Source organism: Caretta caretta, chromosome 5 (assembly GCF_965140235.1).
Source record: "Caretta caretta isolate rCarCar2 chromosome 5, rCarCar1.hap1, whole genome shotgun sequence".
In the NCBI taxonomy this organism is placed as follows: domain Eukaryota; kingdom Metazoa; phylum Chordata; order Testudines; family Cheloniidae; genus Caretta; species Caretta caretta.
This window is the reverse complement of record NC_134210.1, coordinates 114,710,047-114,727,537: the sequence shown is the minus strand read 5'-3', so window position 1 is coordinate 114,727,537 and position 17,491 is coordinate 114,710,047. Positions and strand designations below refer to the sequence as shown.

Here is a 17,491-nt window from a genome sequence, read left to right as displayed (position 1 = left end):
GGAGGCCACTGGTGGCCAGTAGTCACTGGGCCAAGAACCTCTGTCCTGACTGCCTACCCAATAATAAGGGAGAGATGACCCCATCCTGGATCTTGTGGTGTCCCGGATGTTCTCTGGTCACAACAGGGGAGCCAACCCTAAAGGGGCAAACAAACCATCAGACTCATCTGAAGCCCAATATGGGGGCAGTATTGGTGCCAAACAGGAATGGAGGATCAGCACCAGGTGGTACCAAATGAGAGACATTCCCACCTGGTATCTAGAGAGGTGTCATTACAGTGGTACCAAACTCGAAGAGATTTGCTGCCAAGACAATGATGGTAACAAAGGACGTACCAATGTTGACAGGGCCATTGGTGCCAGGCCCAGCATCAGCCTCCACTCCATTGTCTGAGGCCTGAGTGGTGCAAGCTGTGGTGCTGATGAGCCAAGTAGCTCTGTGATGCAGCCAGAAGATTCCAAGAGTACTGTGATGGGTCGGAAGTCCCACATCCGGGATGCCACCTGATGTACTGAGATACCACTGAGCCCGCCTGGGCCCCCTTTAACCAGGCTCTTAAGCCTCCTCTAGCACACATACAGGCAGGGCCACACCCAGCTGCAGAAAGACACAGATACTGAGATCAGCTCTGGGAAGACTAGGCTGAAGGGGCTTGCCCCACCTCCCTTGGAGTGCAGACCCAAAGGTCTGTTGTCTTGCACTGTATAGACAAATCTGCACAGCGCAAACTCATAAAACTTTGCCCTCTTCCTCAATGTGAAGAGAGATATGCATGACTTCTTGCTCCCCCAGTTAGAAATTACATAAACTGGGTTTAATAATAAACAAAACAAGTGTTATTAACTATAAAAGGCAGATTTTAGGTGGTTAAAGAGATAGCAATCAGAACAAAGTAGATTACTAAGCAAATAAAACACACAAACTAAGTTTGATTCACTAAAGAAACAGAATACAAAATGTAATTTCTCACCCTAAATGTTGAAGTTAAATAGGGTGCAGGGTTTCTGTAGCTCAGAGTTCCAGTTCTTTTCTTACAGACTTGACCTCTATCTCAGTCTGGACTCACCCCTGCCTTTCCCTTCAGGTTGGTTTCTTTGTCCCTTCAGGTACTTTCAGCAGTCTTTCTTCTTGGGTAGGCCATGGAGGAGAGTCCTGTTTGCCTTCTTCTCACCCTTAAATAAGATTTATATACGGCGGGAATCTTGTTTCCCAAACCCGAACACCCCCCCCCTCCATTTCGTGGAAAGTTACAAGAAGTCCAAGATAATGTTTAGTATCAGGTGACAAGACCACCTGACCTAGTAATGTCACAGTTACATCCCAGGATGCCTCCCAGGAAAAAGAGATTAGTATCTTCACAGTCTTGTTGTTTCTTCCTGATGGCCCATCAAATCTGCTGGCCTGTTGTCTGATGGGTCTCTCCCAAATACACACCCAATTGTAATTGTTACATAGTCTATATTCCTAACTTTAGATACAGAAATGATACATGCATACAAATTGGATAATCGCATTCAGTAAATCATAACCTTTTCAATGATATCTCATATGACCCATCTTGTATAAAACATCTTAGTTATGTCATAGCCACATCATAAGCATAATTCCATAAAGACTATCGAATGTAACGTCACAAGTACAACAGAGGATAAGGTGATGGAAGCCATAGCACTAGCAAACTCTTGAACCAGTAGACAGTCTGGGACTAAGAGGCAAAGCAGGTCTGATGATGCCTGATATGCAACCAGCATGGAGACAGTAAGCGCTGGTGCTGATGTCATTAGTACTGGGCTCAGTATATGCCCCGTGGTCAAAATGGGAGTTGATCATCCAGGGTCTCACTGCTCTTAGGGCAGCACGGGGGAACTCTGACTCGATCCACAAGCAGTGAGAAGGAACTGAGGGGGTTGAGGCGTTGCTGTCCTTATATGGCTAGGGCCACAGGACATGAGTGCCTGCCCTATTTGGTACTGCTAGGCAAACTTCTTTAGCTCCAGTGCACTGCATGCACCCACTCAATACGGAATCACTGCCTTGCTGTCCTGGTAACTGAAGTGTGAATAAAAGCTGACCAATTGCAGGTTTTCTTCCTGGTATACTCAAGTGAAAACAATGAGCAATTTCTGTTCATTGATTAAGAGATGTAAAAGCAGAAGCGAATAGGATTGTGTGCATTTTTTAAAAAAATTTACAAGTTATAAAAATGCATATGCAACATCAGCATGGGCCAAGCATTCTGGAAAAGTGGCCTTGTACTGTTCTCACTGTCATAAAGCCAGCACCCATAGAATAGTCCAATCTTCAGGACCTAACTGTGAATCTTTCACATTGACTGAATAAGGACTATTCATGATATTAATTACTTACTTATGTGAGTAAGGGGCTCATCATCTACCTGAAATTTTTTTCCACAGCCAGTCCATTGTGAAGATATAGCCAGCATTTTTCTAATGGTGTCTTCCATCCTTTTATTAAGTCTAAAGTCCACATCCTCAGCTGGAGTAAATAGATGTTGCCCTAGTAAAGTCAATGATGATCTTTCCCACAAAGTGTTAACACTACTCCTCTGGGTTCTGCAATTTGTCCCACCGAAGTCAATGGGAGTTCTGCCACTCAATTTCACCCTCTGTGTTCAAAACATTAGCTGTCCCATTCACGGAAGTTACGTTATCCCCACGATCTTGAATACATTTCTTAATTTCACCCAGTCACGCCATGGAAACAGACTTTGTCAGATCTTTTCAATCTTCAAGAGATATCTCCCAGTCTCAACTAGTATTGTGGTACCATTGGCTTCAATTAACTGGCACATAGAGAAGCTGCCTGCTTCCTGTGATATTTCAGAGTTCTTCTGACTTATCTGGGTTCATTATGGTGATAAAGTGTCTTGATTAGCACTTCTTTATAATGGTAACGCTTTCCACACTGTTGAAAATTTCTTCCATTTCAGGCATTTTCACATTAAATCAGTTCTAATAAGAAATTTCACTTATGGGGGGGAAGGGGAATCTCCAGGTAGATAGTGTATCTTGGAGAGGAGACAAAGATTAAGAAATCAGATGGGTGAAGGCTGGGGTTTATCAGTACAACATGCTTCTCTAAGAACCAGTGAGAAACAAAAGTATTTTTGTAAATGACTTTTCAAGATACCTTGACCTCTGAAACACTAAATGAATTTAGACTGCAATTGACCATTCATTTTTGCACTTTGATTTCTTTAATTTTTCCTACATAAAAACAAATAGCATAGGGTCGACACTAAGAAGTCAAGTTTCACATCCACAGAAATTGTGGCCTCGCTCATAACTTGTGCGGTAGCTTGTCTGGAAGTAGTAGCCTACAGTTGGTTACACAAGCACTAGACTGCAAATGGATAAATAATCAGAGAACATAAGACATCAGAGATGGAAAAGGTATGTTATTTTATCTAGTCCACCCCATTGCCAGTGTCCTACTGTTCTGTGAAGTGTATTTTCCAATCTAGTCTTAAATGTTTCCACCAGCAAAGGGGATTCTGTCACTGCCCTCGAGGGACTATTCCACAGTTGAAGAGTTTTTTCCTGCTATTTGGCCTAGATTCTCTTTTGCTCTCTTTCATCCCGTATCTTTACAGAATACAAGAAACTCTGCAAGGTTTGTCTCTTGATGCTTCTGCTACATGCTCCCTCTAGGAAAGGAGAGATGCAATGGGTCACAACGAGTATAGGCTGAGTAACTCCCAAGTCCTACAGAGCCTCTTAAAGTCTATGAGGCTTTGCAGAAAGTCAGTCCTTGGACATTCCTCACTCCCATGACAGGCTGGCAAGCCCCCTCAGGAATCATTCTGCCAATGGCCACCCCCTCCAATACACACACATATACCTGGGTGGTGCTGTTTCCTTTGCAGTGGTAGGGCAATGCAGAGCAGAGCAGAATGCTGGATGTTCAGGCTGAGACATTGCCAGGGAAGCATGCTACATGAATCCAGGTGTTTCCTGATCCCATCCTAGCAATCCTCTTGAAGACCAAGCAGAGCTATGAGCTGCTTCTTCAGCCCCTGTGGAGGGAGAGCATGCTGCACTGGTTTCACTTCCCCAGTTTTGCTCTTTTGGGAGGTTTAAGTCCCATTTGAAATCTAGTTGCTCCTCTGGTAGTGAGCACAGAGCTGTCAGTCATAAAGCTTTCGGTGTACTGTTCTCCTGAGTTAGGGCTTCTAAAAGGACCCAGATTTCCTATGCTGTTAACTGTTGCATTGAAGATATTTGAAATAGTTAGTTTCAGTAACAGGGATTATAGTGTCTCTGATCCCTCTTGAGATCTCAGCAGGGTCTGAGCATCTGGGCACCTAATTCCCATTAATTAAAATGGGAGTTAGGTGCCTAGGCTCTTTTGAAAATGCTCCTACACGTACCTGACCACTCTAAACACCCCCTAGGTATCGTTACGTACCTAAATACGTATTAGATACCTTGCTAGAAACAGTACAGGGTCTGCTTACCCAACCCTTCTCTAGCACTTCTGTTATTCACTGTCAGTATTGCCACCTGATGGCCAAATGAAAACTTGTTCAACTAAAATTTCAGACACCATAGCCAGCTTGTCTTCATTACCGTGCTACATAAATGGAGCTGCGCTCTCCTGTTGACAAGATTAATCCATCTCCAGGAGAGGCGCAGAGCTGTCGGCAGGAGAGTATCTCCTGCTGAAAGTGCAGTGCAGACACCACTTTAAGTCGAGGTCACTTATGTCACTCAGAGGGGTGGTTTTTTCATACCCGAGGGATGTAAGTTACATTGATTTAAGTGATAGACAAGACCTCTCTCTTGCTTATGAGCACCCAAACCGCTCCATCCATTTTATGTCTGCACCCATAAAGCTTATGGATTTTTTCTAGTAATTAAATATTCGTATTTTAGGCTGTTCATTTCTTTACTAGCATAACGACCCAGGAGCATTCCCTCCTCATTGCTGACTAGGATTTTGGAACAACTAAAGATACTTTACACAGAGAATCCTTGCAAGGGTTTTTACACTGAACCTAGTGCATGCTGGGATAGGGAGTGCATAGGTGATGAATAAAGCTCATAGCTATTGGCCACAACTGAATTTCAAAGTTTTATGTCCCCAGTAACTGAGGACATAATCAGACCAATGCACAAGTAGCATTGGTTGAACTGTTGTGAAGTTATAAGGTTTAGCTTTGCTCCAAGTTGGTATAATATCTGATATTTTTTGCAAAACTCTTACAGAAGCAAAGTTTTTGTGAAAAAGGAGTACACAGACTAAGTTTTCTCAGCAGCATATATTGTACTACATGTAAAAACCATATCCACCCACAAGAATATGCAAGGAGACCTTGCTCCCCTCTCAGTTCTCAAGATAGTCATTTGGAAATATTACCGTCGAACCTCAGAGTTACGAACACCTTGGCAATGGAGGTTGTCCATATCTCTGCAATGTTTGTGACTCTGAACAAAATGTTAGGGCTGCTCTATCAAAAGTTTACAACTGAACGTTGACTTAATACAGCTTTGAAACTTTACTGTGCAGAAGAAAAATGCTACTTTTAAGCCTCTTAATTTAAATGGAGCAAGCACAGAAATAGTTTCTTTACCTTGTCAAATCTTTTTTTAAACTTTCCCTTTATAGTTTTAGTAGTTTACATTTAACTCAGTACTGCTAGGTTACTTACTTTCCATTCCGAATGAGGTGCGTGGTTGACTGGTCAGTTCGTAACTCTGCTGTTCGTAACTCTGAGGTTCTACTGTACTGCACTATTCTAATATAGGAGCCCTAAAGAATTTAGCCATTTAACATCCAAGTTAGTTCTTAATCTTCTCTAGTGAGCAATAGTAGTTGATGACAGAATAAAACATGAATGCTATGGCCCTCATCTTGATCCCGTTGCAGTCAATGGCAAAACGCTTAGAGTGGGACCCGCAAACATACTTAGGTGCCTAAATCCCAGACTTAGGCTATTAAGTCTCTGGTTTCTGTGCCTCAGATGCAGTTTTGGCTCCACTGCAATCCACGAAACTCCCACTGAGTCCCATAAGCTCCTAAACACACTTGGCACCTAAATTTTCAGGGTAAAGTTTCCCTGGACGCCTAAATTTCTGCCTCTGAGCATGTACACTGCTGCCTCCCTCTAGGCATCCAGATGTCTATCTCCTGGCAATGGACTAGAGTGAATCACAAACCAGACATGTCAAGTGGCCTAACACTTATCTCACATGCAGGGCCCAATCTGGTTGGCAGCTTCTGAGCATACCAGCAAGACTGGGCACCTGTGAAAATCCCACCACCACTAGAGGAAGCTGTGAATGTGGTGTCCACCTTATACCTTTAGCCCAAAGGTTAGAGCACTCACCTGGGATGTGGGAGACCAACATTCAATTCCCCTCTCTGTGCTGGGGGGAGAAGGGAGAGCCCTCTTCAAATCCTACCTCTCAGGAGAGTACTTTAACCACTGAGCTATGGATATTCTGAAGTGTAAGTAAGTCTATGTTCAGACATCAAGATACAGATTCCCCAGGGGAAAGGCAGGAGAGTGCTTCAGAGCAGTGATTGGGAAGGGATTCCTCTGTGATCCCACCCCTCTGTCACTTCTGTAGCATGTTTCCCAGTGTGGTAGAACTGGACAAGTCACTGGCATCGAGTCAGCATCCAGCCACACTTCACAGGTAGAGGGCAGCTTACAGTGCCCTCACCTCAGGGAGCTGACCAAGCCTCTGCTGCTAATCCAGCAGGGTTTGCAAACCAAGCCACACAGTCCCTCCTGAACCCGTTTCACGCATAAACTGATGTAACCAATGAGGCTGCAAAGTAAAAAGCTGACAACGGCTGTGGTCTTACAAGCCTCAAGTGATGATTCTTTATACAGCAGTCGTGCCCAAGGTACGCTGAGTGCTTTCTAACCATGCAGGGAGAGCACCAAGGAGCTCACGCTCTGAAAAGATATGAAGTGCAGGCAGAAGTGAACAGGGTGGTGGGTGGCACCAGATGAGCTGCCCTAGAAGCAGTAGGATGGTGGAACGGAGCTGAAGCAGAGCAGGGTGCAAACACGGCTGATGTGAGACTCCATTAAGATGTGTTCAAAAGCTCAGTAACAGACTTAAAGGTGGCAACTTTGCAACATAAAAGCTTCAAGAACAGACTCCAACAAGAAACTGCTGAGCTAGAATTAATTTGCAAACTAGATACCATTAACTTGGGCTTGACTAGAGACTGGGAGTGGCTGGGTCATTACACATATTGAATCTATTTCCCCATGTTAAGTATCCTCATACCTTGTCAACTGTCTGAAATGGGCCATCTTGATTATCACTACAGAAGTTTTTTTTCTCCTGCTGATAACAACTCATCTTAATTAATTAGCCTCTGAGAGTTGGTACGGCAACTTCCACATTTTCTATGTTCTCTGTATGTGTATATATCTCTCTTCTTACTGTATGTTCGATTCTATGCATCTGATGAAATGGGCTGTAGCCCACGAAAGCTAATGCTCAAATAAACTGGTTAGTCTCTAAGGTGCCACAAGTACTCCTGTTCTTTTTGTGGATACAGACTAACACGGCTGCTTCTCTGAAACCATTCTCATCTTAGTTATTCTTTCCCCTCTAAGTTCTTTTCTAACTCTCACCCACCCCATCTATGGTGACTTTTAAAGCAGTGGCTCTCAACCTTTCCAGACTACTGTACCCCTTTCAGGAGTTTGATTTGTCTTGCATAGCCCCAAATTTCACCTCACTTCAAAAACTACTTCCTTCAATATCAGACACAAAAATACAAAAGTGTCACAGCACACTATTACTGAAAAATTGCTTGCTTTCTCATTTTTACCATATATTTTTAAAAAATCAATTCAAATATAAATATTGTACTTATATTTCAGTGTACAGTACACAGAGCAGAACAAACAAGACATCTGTATGAAATTTTAGTTTGTACTGACTTCACTAGTGCTTTTTATGTAGCCTGTTGTAAAACTAGGTAAATATCTAGAGTTGATGTACCCCCTGGAAGACCTCTACGTACCCCAAGGGGTACACACAGCCCTGGTTGAAAACCACTGTTTTAAAGCATTTGCCCTTAAATCATCTCTGTGAAAAGATAACAGTTAAAACATTCAAAGATGTGCAACTTTCAAAGAAAATGAAGAGCTCTGGAATAATATTTAGCACTTACCATAGCACCTTTCATTGGGAGATCTCAGAGTGCTTAACAGGGGAAAACACTGATCTCAGTTTTCCGAATGAGGAAACCAAGGCTAATGACCCAGTTCAGCAAAGTTTAAACTTAATTTTCACCCAGTGCATAATTCCATGGCTGTTTAGCAATGCACCGATGCTTAACTTTATGAGTATGCTTTAGTTTCATTGAAATCTATGGGACTTAAGTACATCCTTGGTTAAATCCAGGGCAAAACAGTGAATAGGAGTATATTATACCTAAATCCTCACTCAGGACTTCAGGATCAAGTCCACTGTGTGCTATGAAGCAGGGGTCTTAGGTTGGCATTTCAGAACCTGTTCTCTCACAGGAATCTCTATCTTGCTTGATATGTACCACTGAGATAGATTTAACAAGTGATGATATGGGCTTGGAGTGTAATCTAGTGTGCTGGAGAAAATGAGAGTAAAAACCATAATGCAGTTGAAAGAAACAGCTTCACAAAGGGCAAGGGCTATTCACTCCAACTCTTACAAAAAGGAAGTGCGTTAAGATAGCTACAAATTCTGACAAAGAGCAGGACTTTTCAAATAAGCCTATAAACTTTAATATTATTGTGTAAATGGTTGGGATTCTTAGTTCACAAGTAAGGCATTTTCTTAATTACATCTATGGAAATAATAGCAACATAAAAACAACAAGTAAGAACAATACCATTTGGCAAGCTGAGGGCTTGTCTATATGGTGCAGCAATGCAGACTACAGGTGTGTGATTTCTACAGTGTACTAGCATATTGCACACTAAATGTTCTCTAGTGTACTCTAATGGAGCGCCGTTTAAAACTGTAAAATGTTATAAGCGCACTATGGTACTCTTAGTGTGCAACAGCAGGGTCTACATGAACCAATTAGTGTGTCTCACACTGGTGTGCTTTAGAAATCACAACCCAGTAGTGTGCATTGCCCCACTGTATAGACATGCCCTTATTTTGGCATTCTGGCCTCAGCTGAGGAAAGCATTTAAGCACATACTTAAATCTATCCCTGCTAAAGCACATGCTTAAATGTCTGAACAGCCATGCTTTCCTGACTTAGGGCCTCACTGAAATCAAATGAAGCAGGGACATCTACTGAAACTTCAAAATAAGTTAATATTGAAAGCTTGCTAATTTCCACTGATGCTAAATACCATCAATTGCAAGCGATAAAACTGTTGCATGCTTTGATAAAATATAATCATTCAGAAGATATAATTTAACAAGCCAGTTCTCCATATAATTAGCCTTCATAATTGTTTACTTTTTGCTTATGCCTAACCCTACCCAGGTCCTCTTAGCACGTAGAAAATGCCCTGATGTTTGACTGAAATAAACTTTAGTTCTACCAGATAAACAGCAAAAAAGACTGACTTCAGTGGGAGCATGATCAGGCCCAAAGTCAGACTTTTGTTATGTTTTCTAGATATCAAGCAACAAAATCAGCATCAAATACTTCCTCAAAAGCATGTCTCTGTTTTAGTTGTTACATGCAACTAAGAGAAATTCCCTTTCTTGTTCTGCAGTCCTATAGTTCTGATTCTGCGATGACTTTGACTTTAGCCACATATACAGTCATGTTGCAGGACTGCTCAAATATGCAAAATTAAGCACACATATATGCAAAAGTCAGCAGGATAGGAGTCTAAGAATTGTGCCTGTAATTTAACAAATGTTTCAAATATTTTGGGGAGACCCAATCCTGGTGTCCTTACACAAAAGAAGAATCCCACTGAAATCAATAGGACTTTACACACAAGTAGAGAGAGCAGGTTTTGACTCTGTCTCACTTGTAACTAGGTTTTTTGTAATATACAAACATTTCCTATTATTTAAACAGCAAGTCTCCAAAATTCATACTGTAACCAGTAAAGGAAAATTTAAAACACCAGCATATGTAAGAGAAACCTCTCTCACCTTTGCAGATTTTAAAAAATAAATTCCTTATGATATGAACCAAAATGCTAATTTTCTTTTCAAACTGCCATCAAATTGCAATAAACTAGAATGGCCAGAAGATGGTGCTCATTTGCTTTGACTTTGTTCACTGATTAGCTCTGAGATCCACAACATAAGGTCTACAAAACTCGCAATAAAAATAAATGTATAAAGAAATTGTACTTGCCGTCATCATTTGAGAAGAATTTTATGAATGAAAAAAAATCCACAATACAATAAAATAAAATAAAAATTAAAAAATCCAAACTTCAACCCAAAATAGGGGTTGTATTCAGTGTATACAAAGGACTGATTTTCAGAAATTCAAACCCCACACTGAAGTACAGTTTTTACATTTGGACTAACGCTGTTAAAAATGGGTGCCTAAAATCAGGCTCCTACATCCACATTTAGGCCCTGATACTACAAAAATGTTCACACATCCTTAACTTTACACCTTATGAGCCAGATCCTCAGCTGACTTAAAGTAGCAGAGTTCTACTGACTTCAGCTGAGCTATGCTGATTGATCACAATTGAGAATCAAGCACTGTAACTTAAATGGGGCAATTCTCAGAATGCAGAATTAAGTATGTGCATACATTTTTACAGGATCAGGGCCTTAGACACCTAAAAGAAGAGCCTGATTTTCAAAAGTGTTAGCACCCTGCAGCCTCTATTTACTTCAGTAAGATCATTTGAAAAATCACGTTGCTTATTTTAGTGCTAACTATGGATTTATCAACTTAACATTAAGGACTCATTTTTGAAAGTCTTAGTTTTAAGTCTCCAAAGTCAATGATGCAAACAAAAATAAGTACACAGAGTTGATTAAACATTTTTTTTTTAAAGGGAGAGGAAAGTTATAATGGACTTTCCTTAAAATTCAACTATTTCTGTTCACAGACAAATATATCCTAGTTATTGTTTCATTTACAAAACAATTTGAAGACATTATACAAACAAAATATATGTATAATAAAAAACTCAGTTTCAAAATCAGTGCTAATTTTGAAACCAGCTCTTCACAGCAGATATTCTGGATGGAAAAATACATAATTTAAAGTATTTTCTTTTTTGCTTAAAAATATTTGAGTTTTGCAAGCCATTCTACATTAAAATTTAAAAAAAAAAATCACATTCAAAAGGTGTATAAAGCCTCATTATGTTCTTTTAAAAAGGAACTGGAAGTGTTCTGCCACCTCTAATATAATATTCTATGGACTGTGGGATTAAAGCATCCTTTGAGGCTCGACATACTAGTCCAGATGTCATCACAGCTGCATATTTTGCAAGTGCATTACGAAAGGGAATATGCTAAAGGCACTACTGGTTTTCTTGATTTAACCTTGAGAAAATTCCACTGCTAGTGACTGACTCTTTACTCGGAAAGTAAGACGCATCCTTGATCGCTCCTGAAAAGGAGTAGTCCATTGCTGGGTGAAAAGGCAAAGCTGGAACCAGTCCAGGTGTTAAGTAGGGTGACATAAATCCAGGCAGCCCTCTTCCAGGGGTGGAATAAGCCAGTTTTAGAGGACTAATCCCCAATCTAGGGTTTAGGCTATAAAGATTTGTTGCACTTCCAAATGATGTAGAACCGGTTTGAAGAGGGGAGAAAGCTGATGTATTGCCAAATGCTCCAACACCTAATCCTGTGAGGCTAAAACTAGAGGCTCTGTGTAAGGCACTAAATTCAGATCTAGATGGGTTTGCAAAGTCTTTGACATTTTGTTTATTCTCTTTCCTATTCAAGATCTGTTCTATGGCTTGGACCACATCTCCTTTGCAGAACTGCAGGATACTCTCCAGCTTGCTTCGTTTATGACTAGGAAAGACTTTGGTGAGAATGCCAAGTGGGTCTCTGTGTCTTGAAGCAGCAGCAGGCAGACTGGAACGGGGGGCAGCAAAATCCTTGGACCATTCACTTTCATTTCCTGATTCCATGTCTGAAGAAGAAAGAGATCCTGAACTTTCTACACCTTCCAACTGCTGCTCCGGACTAGGACACTGAACATTCTCTTCCTTTTCTGAGATTTCCAGCCGAGATGACTTCACTCTACAGCTTCCACTAGCTTCCGCTGACTCAGGCGAAGATATCAGGGGAGGAGGATGTGATAGGACTACAGGACCTTCTAACACCCTGAAGTACGAGTCATACTTCTGCACCTGTTCTTCTAGGAAATAAAAAAAAGATTAAATTTAGTCTAAAACTCCCCAACTAGCCTTCAAAAGTCTTATAAATAGCTACCAAAATTTCCACACAGGACACATTACACTTCCCAAGAAAAGATATAGGGTGAAATCCGAGCCCCACTGAAGTAAACAGTAAATTTGGCAAGGACCCCAACGAAGCCATGATTTTATCCCTTGGTATTCAAAGCAATGAACAGTGTAATTAAGACTGAAATCTGAAAAGTGACCAAATAAAAAAATTGCACCTTTGTACTCAAGGGATCCTTGCCCAGATGCTCATTCATTTCAATGGAGCTGTGCTGGTATACAATAAGAAAACATCAGACTCTCCCTGTTTATTTAGTTATATTAGCTCACTTTAGTGATGAAACAGCCATGCTGGCTCTGCAGGGCTAAGAGAGCAGGCAGGATTCTCTTCCTTCTTGTTCTTCACCAACAGAATTCCTTCCTAAGTTCAGACTTTCATTAGAATGCTCAGTGCCATTTTGTGCGGAAATTTGAGGAAATTCCCTCCAGTTGATTTTGACTTAGGGAGAGACTGGGGAGAGGAAGCAGAAAATCAGCTTAGTCCTCCCCACTCTTTAGTTACTTTTTATGCTCATGAAGAAGAAAAAATGACTCATTTTAAAAAAAAACTGAACAATGGGTAATCCTTACTGAGTAACATTCTTTCATCTAAAGGGAAAGATCCAGATTTTCTTATTTTTAGCTGAGATACAGACAGAGAAGGCAACTGAAATTAAAATGAATAATGATGCAAGACTTCCCAAATTGTTCAGCATAGTACTTACATCACATCAATACCTTTTTTGGGAGGCAATAAGTATATATTGGACATGCCCAGAACAAAAATCTAGGCCCTTATCCTTCTATTGCTCCCATGCAGGTAAACATTTTTGCCTGCACACTGATTTCATTGGGACTCTCCATGGGCACAAGAATCCACCTGTGCACACAAATTACAGAATTAAGGCTTTAATGGTTAATTAGAGGAAAATCCACATAATTTCTTTGTAGCATATATGTGGGGTTTTCTGTTTTGGGGGGTTTATTAATTTAAATTTTCGAAGGGTTATTTTTAGCAATTTTTGCACTTTAGGTAGATGTTCAAAAAAATCGAGGGTTTTTTTTCCCCCCAAGGCTCTCTCTTTGTAAATACTGAAATGAGTAATCTCTTAGTAAATGTTAAAGGAACATGACAATTTCAAACAGCATGACACTGAAGTGTACTAGGGAACCTCTAGTGTACTACAGCAAGATCTACATAGACCAATTAAGTCTGAGCATGTTAGTACTTTTTAGAAATCACACCCACTGTAGTCCGCATTACTGTTCTATATAGACAAGTTGTTAAATACAAGTAACCATTTCTCGTGCTTATTGGATAAAAACTGATTTATTATCAGTTAAAACCTAAAATCAGAAGCCCTACAAACATGTAAATATTGAAAACTTTCTCATATTTGTACAATCCTGTTAGCAACCATCCCACATAGATTTTCAGTGTTTAAAAACTAAGGCTCCAATCCTGCAAAGGCTAATAAGCATATGTAGTCCTATAAGGGCTGATTTTGCACCCACTAAAGTAAACAAGAGTTTTGCCACTGATTTCAATGATGCTTAAGCCTTTGCAGGATCAGAGACCACTGAATGATCTCCCATACATGCATGATCAAATACCCAAATGTGTATGCGAGTCTTTCAGTTAACTTTGCTGTATATCAAAACTATTGCCAAAAGCAAGGATTAAGGACCTGATGCTGCCACCCTTAGTCACTATAGTCCAGTATAGTGTAAATGGACTTCATCCTTAAGTATGAATTTGCAAGATAAATTTTTTAACAAAAATGCAAGAAAATCAGCAGAAACCATAGTTTGCTTTGTTTTTGTTTTTTAAAAAAGCTATCCACTTCTTTGTGGCATCATGACACCAACTTCATAAACACAATATTCCTAAACTTACAAAATGGGTATTTTTAAAAAAAAAAAAAAACTGATAAGTCTCTTATTTTATTTGTAAAAGCTGCATGACGTATATTACACAGATAACATATTGCTTACTATACTTAATATGCAACACAGTATCCTGCATAATAACATAACATTGCACATTTAGCGTTTATATATATATGCAAAAATAAAGACCCTGATCTCACAAACACTTGAGCACTTATTTGAATTATCCTACTGTTCGTGCTTAAACTTAAACACATGCATAAAAGTTGACAAAACTGAGGCCATATATTGCTGATATTATCTTGAACTTATTAATACACTGCATATTACATTAAATATGACATTTCCTATTTTACTGCATAACATATTGCATTTTGTTAGATCATGTGTGTGCACACACATTCTCCAAAATGCAATATATTACACATGAAACAGATAACAGGAAATTGCATATTTAATAAAAAGCATAAAAGTGTTTATATGCTGTGCATATCATTCATGCACGGTATTGTAAGAGAGAAAAACTAAAGGCCAGAGCGTAACACCACGATCTAGAGTCACAAAGGGATTTGGGCACCCAACTGCCTCTTTAGGCACCTAAGGATATACTCCCTATATACGCATAAATATGCGATACATATGTACATACACTGTACTAGTAAAACACGCAACCTTGGCTAGATTTTTAGAAGAGCTCCGTGCATGAGGCTCTTCTGAAAATCTGGCAGTAAGCGTCAAGACGGGACCCGCTGGGTGCGGAGCACTGAACATAAGGTCCTGGTTTGGGAGCCTACGCGGGAGCAGCGCTCTTTTAGGGCATCTGCCCCCTAACGCGTGGGGAACACCAGGGCAGCTCCCCGTATCGCCAGGCGCCGCCGTCCGGCCACACGGCCGCTGCCCAGCCCCGCCAGTGCGCGCACGCACACTGCGGGGAAATCGCGGCCACGCTGAAGCCAGCATCCGCTGCAGAGGGGCCAGGATTTCGGGGCCCCCCTGCCCCCACGCGCTCCCCGCCCCGCTCGCGCACCTCTTCTCCCCGGCTGGAGCTCCGCGCTCACGCCCCCGCCCGCCGGCGCCCGCCCGCGGAGGTGCTGGAGCCCCCGGGCCTCGCTCTCCTCCTGCGCCTGCTGCCGGCGCAGCGCCACCTGCGCGGCCATGACCCGCTGGCGCTCGGCGATCAGCGCGCACTTGGCGCAGGCACAGTCCCGCCAGCGGCAGAAGCGCTTGTGGCCCTTGAGCGCGGACACCACGCCGTGGTTGCGGCAGCGGGCGCACTTCGGGGTCCGCGGGGAGCAGGCGCCGCGCTCCGGGCCCCCAGCCGCCGGGCAGCAGGGGCTGGAGGAGCCGCCAGTGGCCGCGGCTGCAGCCGCCCGCAAGAAGAGACTGGGCGGGCGGAGGAAGGCGGGGGGCAGCCCCGGGGAGCTGCCCGGCTCCATGCCCGGTCACCGCACAGCTCCCGGGGAGGAGGGCGCAGCGCCTGTGGGCCTGGCTGGGGCAAAGCCGCCGCCGCCGTCTGCCCCTGTCGCCTCCCGGTGCGGGGAGTTAAGCGTCTCTCGCGGGTGGAGCAGGGCGCAGCGCCACGCCCCTTGCAAAGGGACAGCCCCCAAAAGAGGGGCGGGGTGGTAGCGCGTGGGGCCCCCACTGCTCCCCTCCTGGGCACGCTGAGAGGAGCCAAGGAAGTTGCTTCACACTGACGAGAGGGTGGGATTAATTTGTGAGAGTGCGAGTTCAGGTAAATGCTGAGAGAGCGGCGAGAGCTGCAGGTGTCTCCCTCCTGCCCAGCCCTTCCCTGGTTCCTTCCTCAGGGCTCAGTTCTGCGACCACAAATAGGGGCCCGACCCTCAACTGAGATGGGGGAGACTCAGGTTCAGTTCCCCCTTTTGCCGAAGGAGATGAAAGGATTTCAGAAAAGCCATAAAAAGAAAAGGAGGACTTGGGGCACTTTAGAGACTAACACATTTATTTGAGCAAAAGCCATGGAGTTTAATGCTAGAAGGGACCACCAGATTATGTACTCCAGAGGTTCTCAAACTGTGGGGTGGGCCTGGCAAGGGAGGCTTTTTTCTTTTAAAGAAGTCTGACGGTCAGCCCCAGGTGACTGGACTCCTGCAGCAGGGCCATGCACACCTGGGAGGTGGAGATAAAGGGGAAAGCCAAAGCTCTGCCACCTGGACTCAGGCTCTCCTTCCTCCCCCGCCCCTGCCAGTCCCTCACCTGGAGGCAGTAAAGTAGTCAGCCCCCAGAAGGAGCAGCAATAGCGGGGGGGGGGAGTGGCATTAAGTCTGCTGTGAAAAGTGATATTGATGAATATCACTTTTCACATTGCCAACCTTACTTCTATGCTGCTGATGGTGCCACACTGCCTTCAGAGCTGGGCACCTAGCTGGCAGCTGCTGCTCTCTGCTCTGCTTCCAGAACTGGGGGGTGGTATATGTACTTGGAGGGAGGGGCATAAATGACTATGGACACAAAGGGGGACCCAATCAAACCACTTATCTCATCTAACCTCCTGTAGATCACAGAACACCATCACCCTAAACTTAAAGTCAAAGTTAGACAAAAGTACTAAGTCTACAGAAGACTAAACTATTATGTGGAACAGGAAAACAATGGACAAGACTGAGGGGTACCAGGGCCTGAGGCCCTCACAATGGCAGTGAAAGGATTGAGACATACCCAGATAATCCCAGTAAGTGACCTGCACCCACTCACTGCAGAGGAAGGCAAAAACCCTCCAAGGTCACTGTCAATCTGCTCTGGGGGAAAATTCCATCCTGACCTCACATGTGGTGAGCAGGTGAGCAAGAACTAACCAGCGAAGCACCTAAGAAAGAGGATGCTCTGTACCACCTCAGGGTCCTGACCCTTCTATCCTATGTCCTATTTCCAGCCATGGCTATTCCTGATGCTTTGGATGAAGGTTAAAAGAAACCCAGAATATTACAGGTGAGGGGTAATCCCTTCCTGACCCCTGCAGGTAGCCATCTGAAACCATGAAGCATGAGCTTTAGAGACATAGGACAAAGTGAGACCCAGGAGTATAGAGCCTTGCCCCCTACCATCACAAGCAACCCCCTCATACAACTGCACTTATAAATTTGTCCAGCTCTCTCTTGAAAGTAATTAAATTCTTTGTCCCCACAACTCTTATTGGGAGGCAGTTCCAGAACCTCATCCCTTTGGTGATTAGAAACCTTCTAATTTCCAGCCAGAATTTG

The 17,491-nt window shown here is 42.9% G+C and overlaps 1 protein-coding gene across 1 annotated transcript; it reads right to left on the bottom strand.

Annotated features, from left to right (window-relative positions):
• Nucleotides 1-8,735: 8,735 nt before the first annotated feature.
• On the bottom strand, nt 8,736-15,799 carry DMRTA1 (DMRT like family A1). Its single transcript, XM_048851194.2, has 2 exons — nt 15,301-15,799; nt 8,736-12,298 (listed from the first exon to the last, which is right to left on the bottom strand). The coding sequence occupies exons 1-2, from the start codon at nt 15,707-15,709 to the stop codon at nt 11,451-11,453; spliced, it is 1,257 nt and encodes a 418-aa protein (XP_048707151.2). The 5' UTR covers nt 15,710-15,799; the 3' UTR covers nt 8,736-11,450.
• Nucleotides 15,800-17,491: the final 1,692 nt, after the last annotated feature.

Bases quoted from the DNA above. Each gene is read 5' to 3' on its own strand.
- DMRTA1 (XM_048851194.2), bottom strand. From the start codon at position 15,709: ATGGAGCCGGGCAGCTCCCCGGGGCTGCCCCCCGCCTTCCTCCGCCCG. The intron at 12,299-15,300 runs GTGCGCGAGCGG...TTTATTTCCTAG, and splicing joins GCTCCAGCCGGGGAGAAGAG to AAGAACAGGTGCAGAAGTAT.